Source organism: Phaethon lepturus, unplaced genomic scaffold (assembly GCF_000687285.1).
Source record: "Phaethon lepturus isolate BGI_N335 unplaced genomic scaffold, ASM68728v1 scaffold2746, whole genome shotgun sequence".
Taxonomy (NCBI): Eukaryota; Metazoa; Chordata; class Aves; order Phaethontiformes; family Phaethontidae; genus Phaethon; species Phaethon lepturus.
Window position 1 is genome coordinate 4,300 of NW_010543876.1, and position 11,190 is coordinate 15,489.

Sequence of the window (11,190 nt, forward strand, 5' to 3'; positions counted from 1 at the left end):
TGAACTTCATTAACTTTGTCAGCATATCAATTTTAAATGAATATTACACACAGTCTAGAAATGGATTGAAGTGGGGATGTGATGCACCAAGGGAAGAAGACCTAAAAAATTTACAACAGCTTTGTATGGCAGATAATCCGCTCTAACAGGCAGCACTTCTTTGTTACCTACGTATTTGGACTCCCTAAGAATTCCAGCTGTGCAGGAATAGTTTTAAGGAACACTTCATGTGATGTGGTTGTGTTGATTTGATGCTAGGTATGGTGGTGTTCAAACTTGGAACCTTTACAGACCTGACTATCAGTATCCTCTCTCTAGCAGGAGGAGTCAAAGTCCAATCAACTGTATCAGGCCCAGTGTTCTTGGCCCCATTAAAAGAAAAGGTATGTGTATGTACCTTATCAGATGTTTTAGTATGGATGTAGTTTTGCAGCTGGATATGTTTCCTGCTCTCTTCCATATGTTTGTTGTTGTTATGTAAATATAATGCTCTTGTATCCACTGTAAACTAGAATTTGCCAGCTGTAACTTAAAAATAAAGTAGCTAGTCTAAAACACAAGAATGAAACACTTTAAAAGCAGCTACTGCTTGAAAGAGGCAAACTTTATTTCACATCGAATTAAATGTTATGAGTACTCCTTAGCCCTGACATTCTGAAGAGTACCACTGCACAGTGCACACCCTTTGGATCATCTTAGGAATGTTGCTTATCAGGCAGTATCTTCTAAACTTAGTACTGAATGTTTGTTTTTACTCTGAAAGTTCAGAGGGTTAGTGTTTAGAGAAATGGAGTAGATCAGTGCTCTTTCCTCCTGAAGGGGGAAAACTGCATTCTTTCCTGGAAGTATTCTGTGTTAAGGATATTCAAATTACATCTCAGAACAAGTCTCCATAGCAAAATTATAAGATTGAGATACTTACAGGTGTGCCTTTAGCTATGCTTACCCTTTCTGCTTTTTTTTTTTAACTTAGAGGTTCTTAACTGCACCAAAAGCATGTCCTTTTATTTTATAGGAATTATATGTAGCATTTGAGAAAATTTACTGGTTACTTTTTTCTCAGGACTGCTTTTCCTATCAAGTAAAGAATGTTGTCTAATTTATATTGAATTGACAGGGGAGAGAGACAAGTTTACTCATAAATGCGAATTCTATCTTGACTGTTATATTCTATGAATTTGAGAGGCATTAAAAATTGAACAAAAGTTAGTCAAGCTGAATGATCAATAGGGAATAGATATTCATACTTTAAACATTTTACAGTAGACTTTAGACAGATTGTATTAAAATAGTGCTGATAAAGGGCAAGCTTTCTTCACCCCATCTGTGAGCTGTTGTGGAGCATCTTTTACAAAGTGGAGATAAGAGTTTGCCTTTTTTACTTGAAATGCCAAGGAATTTTCAAAATGTTACTTAATTTTAAAACATCTAATCAATTTAAATGAACCTAATTTCTTTTCCTAAATACATAATCATATTGTTTTCTGAATTTTAGCAGTAGCTTTACAGTTCATATTCTGCAGACATGACATAAATTGACACTGTGATATGTGGAGGGAAGAAAGCAATGTATCGAAGAACATTTCACTGCCATAGGGAATTAATACTGGTAGTCTGTGCAATGTGTTGTAGTGGTGCAGATTTGTCTTTGTGAAGTTTCAAGTAGCAAAAGAGTTACCTAAGTTGGTGATTTGGGGTTTTCTTCGTTTTTGTAAAAGACCCAAGTATTTTATAAATGTTTTTTGCCCATTCTGCTTGATTGAAGCTGTTATTCCTTCCCTTCAGAGAAGGGAATGTATTCCCGTGGGCTAAAGAAAATAGGAAATTTGGGAGGGTTATCAGTTTTTCATAAAATGAGTGGTAGTAAAACTCTCTTCCATAACGTATTAATATATACTGGTTTGCTATAATAATCTGTCAGCTTTTCAAACTGACACCATGACTGCTGTGAATTGTAGTAGTAGGTAAAAAGCCAGAAAACTTATTTCCGTATCATATGTTTCTGTTGCCAAACTAAGAATTAAAATAGCTGAGAGGGGTTTTTTCCTTTAAGCTTGTTATTGGCAAGTTCATGATATTTCCAAATGTGTCTATTGTACAGAAGCTATTAATGAGCTACCTCATTCTCAGGGTAGATTATGCTAAACAGATTAAATGACTTCTCCCCATCATGTTTAATCTCTTAATGTCAGTAGATGATTACAGGTACAAAGATAGTCTGATCCATGATGAGTAAGTGGAAATGCATACAGATGCCGATGTTTTGTTTTGTTTTTCAATTCAGCTTTTCTGTAAAAGTGTACATATGCATCAGAAGTTGTTGTATGCAGGAGGGTGAAACTGTGAACCAAGCTGGCGTTCCTATTTTCATCATCGCTAAGAATTTTAATGTCTGTACTTTGGCTTACGTCAGTTGCCTCATCTCAACTGCTTACTTAAAATTAAGTTGCAGCAATTAGTTTGCTTTAGATTATTTTGTCTGATGGTAGTCTAAGTGCCTGGTTTTGTGTCTTTGAGATGGTTGTAGCCCCTCAGATACTGCTGAAGCATTAGTTGAGGATGGACTGGATGGTTAAACAATGGCTAGCATCAAATTAATGTCTTACCCAAGCGCTCGGTTGGCTGAATTGGAGGACTTTTGTTACAAATGCAACCTTGCTCTATTGTGGGACAAACCTCTCTCTTACAATAGACAAATTTTAAAGGGACGTTCTAGAGACTCCAGTGAGTTTGATTATTTGCACTATTTTCCTTAGGTGAAATGGAAACTGAAAGTCAGCCAAAGAGACTTTTTCAAGGAACAACCAACATGCTTTCTCCAGATGTTACACATCTGACAGATCTCAGTTCATGGTAAAATATTTCATGTGCCCTGAAATGCTGAAACAGGGAATGTGCATTTATTACAAACTTTCTTGGTTTTTGTGGGTTTTTTTGTTGTGTGGGTTTTGGTTTGGGTTTGGTTTTTTGTTTGTTTTTGTGGTGTGGTTTTTTTTGTTTTGTTTTGTGTGTGGTTTGTTTTTGTTTTGTTTTTTGTTTTTGTTTTGTTTTGTTTTGTTTTTGTGGTGGTGTTTGGTTTTTTTTTCCCCAGAAAAAAGTAATTTGTGTGTAGTGTGTATATTCATATTACTAGGAACTTATTCCCGTGGTAGTGTAGTGTGACAATGTTCCTACTCCTTTGATAATTCTTCCTGAGCAAATCTTAGCCTAGATTTTATGTATCAAAACTTTCATATTTAATCTAATTGCTACAAATTCCTGTTGGCTCATAAGCTAAGTTACTTCGCCTCAAAGAGGCTTCTTCTTTTCAGTATGTTGTAGGCAGTGGTCATATAGTGTCTGTGGTACTTACCAAATACTTAAGAAATGTGTGTGTGAATAGTTGTTGCAGTTACATAGTTCAGACTGATACATTCATAATTTTTAGTGTTGTAGTCTGTCTCTGTATTCATAAAAAGCTGAGTTCTTTTTTGTCAAGAGTCAGATACTAAGTATTCTAAAATATCAATTCTGTATTGCTATAATTTCAGTTTGCTTACAGACTTGAAACTGCCTAGAAATTTTTTTGTGTGTTGCTTCCAGCTAAATTGTAGAAGCATCAATTTATGTGCCCTCTGGAATCTTCTATCAAGACTTCAAAATCCAAACATAGGAATTCCTTACTTACAAGGGGAAAAATAGGTTTCAAAATCTTGCTTTGAGTAGTGCAATATTAAAGAACATACTAGCTAATTAATGACATCTTTGCTGTATTGCTGATTAGATTCTTACTGTTCCTTTCCTATAACCTTTTAAGGTTTTATTCTCATTACTTGTCACCTCCTTTCTGTAACGGATTAAAATCAAAGTCATAATTTATTCTGCATGTTAAAAAAAATATAAAATTCTGCTCCTTATTTCCATAAGGAGCATGAATATGTATATAACATGCTACAGAAAACAAGGAGTCTTCAGGGCTGCCAGTCTTGCAGTGAAGACTGAGTGGTAGTATAGGTCTCCTACATCTTCTTCTACACAGGCAAAAGTACGCTAGCTTTGTACACAAAGCCATCGTGCCTGTGTTACTAAATAACCTTTTTCTTTTTCCCCAGCCTGTCTTCAGATATTCTTGATGGGAGTAGCAGCAGTGTTGGCTCTTCCTCTGACTCACTGACTAAAGGCAGCATAACCACAGAGTCTCCAGTAACATGCTCAAACTCATGCTCTTCATTCATTTTGATGGATGATCTCTCACCTAAGTGACTTAAGGTCTGAGCTAGTGTCTGGCTGTGTTGTTCCCTTACCGTACACTTGTACAGAGAAACGAACTCTGATCCTTGAACCATTAACATGAGGGTTATTAAAAGGAAAAATTATTGTAACTGTAATCCTTGGCGACTTTCCAGTGAATTGATTTGATTTATCCATTTAATGGACATTGTAGACCATATTAATGTCTGGTTTTGCAAATTTATTTTTTAAACAACATGTCTGCTCGGATTATACTAACTTTTTGCTTTCAGGAACTTGTATACACTTTTTGATTCCAAAAATAGGTAACTACCTATTAGTGTTGCAATTTTTAGGAAATTACTTCTATCATTATCGTGGTCATTATGTCTAGGGAAATCATTTGGCTCGGAAGGATTTGAAAATACTAATTTATTCTCTGGCACTTCTACCATTGGGTAAAATTATTCTCCTTGCTTTTTTTCAGTTACTAGCCTCAAATTCTCTTACAGAAGGGAGAAAAAAAATCTTTTATTTTCTTAATGCTGCTAGTTGTTTTTATGACTGCAGGCCACAGTAGGTCTGGAAATCTCACTCTATTACATTAAAAAAAACCCAACCAATCCCACAACAAAATAACTAATGACTGGCACTTCTGCCATCAGTGAAGAAATAATAATACTCTGTGAATATGATTAAAATAGCTGCATAGTTCTCTTCCCAGATCCTTTATCCTACAGGTTCTATGAAATAAGTTCAATATTCAGCAAGATTTGCCCAAGGAAAATTAATCCATGCCTCGATCTATGACATACAGTGCAGATAACTAAGTTATTTAAACTACTGTGTAGGAGAACCATGTATGGCACCATCGATGTCTCCTGTGGCATTGAGGTCATAGGTATTTTTGTGCCTTAGGGGACATTGTTACAAAATTACGGAATGTAAACCAGAGGGGCGGGTGGGAAAAGTCCTTTGTGTACAGCTTGTTTATAGAGTGCTTACCAGAATCTGTCGTCGATGCTGCTTTCCTTAGTGTTCCTTTCCAAGGTGTGCTCCGTTGCAAGGTGCTGTGGGCAGTCTCAATTCTGCTGTGAGATGGCAGCCCAAAACCCTTTGCAGCTGCCGTGTACAGCTTTTATACCTTTGTTGGTGATGAGCACGGCAAGCAGTTAGGTGAATATTCGATTTCTAAGGAAAGGCTTAAAAATTTGAATTGAATAAGAGCTCTGCAAATTGTTTGGCTAAGGAGTTCTATTTGGGCTATGAGTAGTCTTGATACAGTACCTTGGTCAGTCTGAGGTAAGACAATAGATATTTTACTTTTTAAAGACTTTAACGGGGCAAAATAAATCCGTTTGTAATCTACTGTGTTATGCTATTTATTATTTATAACTATGTAAAAAGTCTGTGGTGATGAATTATAGTATTTTTTTATGATTGAGTAAGTTTTTTATGTTCAGTAATTGCTGGCTGGTTTGTATTTAATACGCAACATTGTCTGCCAGAATCATAAGCTTCCATTTTTTTGAATGTTTGTAACATAAATGCTTTTGTTATCTAAAAGTACAACTTCTGATCTTTTTGAAAGAAAATAGCACTGAATTTAAAGTAAGATTATGTGCTTTAAAAGTGAGCACAATCTCTGGCAATACTGTCTGGCTAAAAAGTGTTGGGGGGAGAACCATAGGTTTTTTCTGTTCTAAAGAAGCCGTCGAGTCTCCAGAAGATGTGTACATACCAGATTATTTTTAAAAGTGTTTCCATTAAATTGTAAGAAGTACCATAATGGGCCAATAGCGGCACTATGATTTGTATTATCATTTTCACCTGTGGAGCATTAGTTCCCCACCTCAAATAAATGTGCATATTGTAAAATATTGTCCATTGGTGCCATTTTTAAATGAGCTCTACAGTATTGAATGTTAATTTTGTTTGTATATGCACAGTGCTATTTCTTGAATTTTTGATGTCTTAAATCACTTAATTATTTTTTTATTCATGCTTGTATCTTCTCTGCCTTCTTGATGCTAAAAGAAGGCTGCTTTTACATTTGCAAAATATTGATAAACAGTCTGTGATAAAATTCAACCTGTTACCTGTGCCCCAGTTTCATTATACCATGCTTTTATTGGTACTGTGATTTAGAAACCTGAACAAGGGGTGGCAGGAGGGGGAAACCTATTGCATGCTTTCTTAAAACTGAGAACATCATAGTTATTGCTTATTTTTGGCTGACTTACCTGTACGATTGATGTATTCCAGATTTGTTTGTTAGTGGAGAGTCTTATATAAGTGCTGGCCTTTGTAAACATTAGAATGTAAGCTTCATAAAGCAAACGCACAAATATTCACTCTTGTTACAGCATTTTTTTTAGTGTTCTGGCTATTCTCCACTCCTCAGAAGACGTTGCTCTATTATGAAATACATATGTAATACGCACACGCACACCGTGTCTGTGTCAGAATGAATGTCATTGTGTAATGTAATAGGTTCCATCCGGGACCACATTCTGTTGCACACACGTAGCTGTAAGACCACTTGTTCACTTTAAAACTAAGTTTTCTAATACTCTGGATAGTTCATATTTGCACTTAATTGCGTGTGAGAACTGCTTACAGAATCAATCTTTACTGCAGTGTAAAGGCTAGTACAGCATACTCTAAAACTGACTGAAGGTTGCATTTCTGGATTTGTTAACGGTCTTGTCTGTGATGAATTAGATACCAGTTTGGGGAAGAAGGCCAGCTGGTGCTGGTAGTCAGCTTTAATGTATAACTATTGACACACTTAACAACTGTTTTTTATGACTTCACCAGACTTATTGTGCTGAATTGCCATGAGTGTCTGAGAATTCCTGTTTTCCTCCTGCTCCTTTTCTTTTTAATAAGGAACCATTAATGCATATCTATTCTTGAGAATCATCAGTGATGACTTACCTTTAATGTTGTAACTGTTGAGAAGAAGGTTAAAATACCAGCAAATACCAGCGTAATTCAAGCAGCGTTTTAGATGGACTATTTTTAATATTTTTAATTAGCACAGCATTACGATGTTGGTCTTTGTATGGCTCATTGGCTAGCACTGCCTTTAGATCATGTCTGAAGCACTCTGAATCCTCATTTCATGGGCTTAAAATGCTGGAAGGATTTTACCACTGGTTTAGAAAAATGTGTGTGTCAGCTGTGGAACTCTGTATGTTTTGATAATATCAAGTGTTCTGAATCAGGAAATGGATTGCAGTATGCATGTTCCATTCTCCTTCATTGAATTTCAGATTGGGGATCATGGGCCCAAAAGCCTGTATTTAAGGGGCTGTTTTCCTGACTGTATGTGATTAAATACCTTCTCCTACAATGAAAGTAATTAAACTGTCAGTGGGTGAGGATGTAAATCTGAGTCCTGCAGACTTTATTGGAAAACTCATTCTTGAAATGCACAAGGAAAGCTATACTGTATAGAAAGTGGGATTTTTTTTTTTGTCATGTTAAATGGAGTACTCTATTTTTATCAACTCAATGCTAAAAGCTTTAAACATAAAGCTTTAACCTGGCACATTTCTCTAGACAGAACCACGTTGGGGGCTGCGTGCAGAGGTTAACTTGAACAGGCTTAGGTGGATTTGGAACTCTTGTATTCTGGTGCACAAACACAATAGACTAGTCTTGGGAAATTATTTTTTGCAAATATTCACATTCTTATCTGTAGACCCTGCTAATATATTGTGTGACAACAAAGACGAGAACTTGTTTTTCCTGGAGGAATTTCATCTGCATATAATCTTCCCGGTAACTTCATAATAAAAAAGCTTTGCATTAATATGGGTTCAAATATTTCATGAAGTCATAGGTCTGTTTCATTTGCTTTTTTGGAGTAAAGGCCAAGAAATATTTTTGGAGCCATACAAACTGCCTCTTGTATTCCAAGGCTATTATATAAATGGCAACTGTCCATAGTAAGTGGAAAGGGACTTTGCCTACCAGTCAGCATTTCAGTCTTTCTTGGTATCTGTTAAATAATCCTTAGCAAATTCGGTGATTGATCTTAGACGGGTCATTGAAGGCACCGGATGACCCAGTGAGAAGGATGTAGTAACTAGCTCCTTTGACTATAAATTAGTTTTAGCCCTGAATGTAGACCTAGCTTATCAAACTAATTTTCAAATAAAAAATGTGGGGTTTTTTAAGCAACTGAGACTTTCATGGAGGTTTGCACTGTTCAAACTTTGAGGAAAAGACTCCTTGCTGGCAAGTCTCAGACTGTGTTTCTCAATCCACCCCAAAAAGAACAAGCTATGCTTGCCAGTCAAAATTAGAGTAGCAGTTGTCTCGGTTTTATAGCTGTCTTTGGAGAGGGCAGGGAGTTGGTGGTTGGGTTTCTTTAAGGGCTGGTTATCCAGTTCATGGCTAGGACCTTTGTCATCAGGCTAAAATCAAAAGGAGACGTTGTTTTAGGGCAGGTTTGTTTTCTAAGGGAGTAAGTGGGCTGCAGAGCTGGTTTAAGCGTGATAGCCTGGGTTCGCTTCCTGCTGCGGATGAAGAGTCCTCATGTGAGCGGGTTGTAGTGGCTGGGCTGCTGGCCTGGCGCTGCCATTCCCATAAATACAAATGCACACAACTTCCACTTTTAACTTGTACGTGTACCTCAAGGCTATCCTTTTTATTAGTGTACTGGGCACTTAACGGAAGTCTCTTGTTTCAGTCCAAACCGTTTTGCATTAAAGCTGCTTTTTATTACTTGCTTTTAGATCTTAAAGCCTTTTGATATGGGGCCTATTGGGCCTTGGGTTTGAGTCTTGCTTCTGATTAGCATGCCAGGGCCAACAGTTTCTTTTTAAACCTGGAGCAATTTGTTTTATTCTTGCATTACAAAGTTTGGACATGCAGAGGAGGTAGGTTCTCGCTATTAAAGAATGCATGTTAGCTTTGGTGATCACAAAAGATTGTGGGGTTTTAAAAGAAGTAACACCTTGAAAACAGAAAAGATAACCTATTTTTAGTGAACTAATTCAGCTGGTTTGATACCAGGCTCTTTTAAATGGAGGCAATAATGTTTTGAACATACCATTAGTAACACACCCTCAAACACTTCTCCTTACTGTAAAGAAAGAACTTAATACTGAAAGACCACAAGTTTTGTTCATCTTTATAAATAGAGTGCGTGGCCTGTCTTGCATCTCTCAATACCAGTTTGCAGTAATGATCCCTTGTGATTCAACAGGCCCGTTAGTGACACCAGGCGCTCTGGCAGTTCCTTTCTGTCCAAAAAGCATCATCTTGCACTGTATAATAATTCTAACACCTTTAGTCTCCCTCAGCTTATTTCTGAGGGCCATGAGATTTTTACCTTTCATACAAACACAATTATTATTAGCTGTTAATTACTGTAGGTTGACTGTCTTAGGAAATAGCTGTGGTAAAATTCCTGGTGGGCTTTGCGGACTCTTGCATGTCTCTCCTTTTGCGGTATAGCAGAATTTGGGATTTTTTTATTATTTTTCAGATAATGCAATGTGTGGCTTCTGGAAGAATTTTCTGTTGTGCTTTAATTCTGCAAGGCATTTGGATATAGTTTATGCAGAAGTAGCTCATATTTAAAAACATGAGTCAAATGAAGCTTGAAGACAATAATGTGAGTTTGTTTTTTCAGAAGCTGACTGATTTAACCCTTGCATCACTGAAAGAAACCTCCTGCATTCTGCCACGGTCTCCACCACTTTTGAACTTTCCCTGAAGTTAAGTAAGCTGGCAGAAGTGTCAGACTATTGTTTGTCTTGGGGTAGTTTATAATGCAGATTATGGAAACCCTATTGTGATAGAGCAAAAAGATTTTCCTTGCCCCCCAAAATTTGCAATTTAAATTTATCATGAGAACTGTAATGGTTTATCAATGCAATGCATGGTCAACAATTTTTTTGGTCTGAAAAAGTTAGGATCTGTAATACGCAGGTAGGAAGCAGGTGGTATAAAAAAAACTATGGGCCAAAGTAGAATGAAGAATGTAACTAAAGTTAACTAGTCCAGAATCTAAATCTAAATGTTGGATCTGGCCTCTGACAAAGCAAACCCTTTGCTCTATAAGCCCTTAAAATTTTGGAAAAATTTAGCTACGGCCATGAACTTAGCAGCTTAGTCTCAACCCTAGTTAAGTGTCAACACTTCTCTATTTATGACCAGAACCTCCAAGAATTTGGAAGAAAAATAAAAGTGAAAGAGAGCGCTAGAATAAAAATGCCTCTGCGCCTATGATGTATGAGTATTGGTTTGAAAAACGATACAGAGAGCAAAGTACAGTGAGTTGGGACAAATGTGCTTTAAATAAGAGCTGAGGATGTGCTACGTATAGTACGTGTAACATCTTGTTCGTGTGCAAGAACAGACTGTGAAAGAAACAGCTTTGTGTGGGAGAGGCGACATCAAAGAGGCTGAAAGAACTAGCGCTGTAATAGGAAACAGTTGCCTTTTGAGGACTGTTACTGCTGCTGGTCACTTCTCTCTTCTTTTTTTTTCCCCTTAACTTTTTCCCCTCCTGTATTAAAACCCAGCAGCATGTGCAATGTGAGGCAGCACGGGTAGGGTGGGCCAGATGGGCAACAAGGAGGGGTATGGAAGGCTAGCTGAATTTGTGTGGACTTTCACAGCTTCCCTCCTGCCCCTTTACACAGAGTTTGTATCAGCTTTGAATGTTATACTTGCATTTGTTGGCCAACCAAAGCAAGGCTGGATGCTCAACTTTGTGTCCTTAGCAGCATAGTTACTGAACAGGATTGCCAGCTTCCATCAAACATTTTCCCAGACATTAGTGGGCAGAACTCTTCATGGGGGGAGAGGGGAAATAAGAGGGGAATTGAGGGTGTAGGAGTGGGACAAAGATGCCCAAAAAGCTGTGGATGCAGTGGGGGAGCATGGGGGACCTGATGGGACAAGGGACTGTAGAGAGCACGCCATAGCAGAGCGGGAGGAAGAATGTCACTCAGCAGG

The 11,190-nt window shown here is 37.4% G+C and overlaps 1 protein-coding gene across 4 annotated transcripts in view; it reads left to right on the plus strand.

Moving 5' to 3' along the window:
• FAM122B (family with sequence similarity 122B) overlaps positions 1–4,254 on the plus strand; it is an 8,208-nt gene extending 3,954 nt beyond the window's left edge. For 2 of the 4 annotated variants that reach the window (XM_010288462.1, XM_010288464.1), the window contains 3 exons: positions 322–383; positions 2,757–2,853; positions 4,092–4,242. In XM_010288462.1, coding sequence (XP_010286764.1) covers positions 322–383; positions 2,757–2,853; positions 4,092–4,242 — 310 coding nt within the window. Of the gene's footprint in view, positions 1–318; positions 384–2,756; positions 2,854–4,091 lie in introns of all 4 variants that reach the window. The other 2 variants (XM_010288461.1, XM_010288463.1) reach the window with 2 other exon arrangements.
• The last annotated feature ends 6,936 nt before the right edge of the window (positions 4,255–11,190 follow it).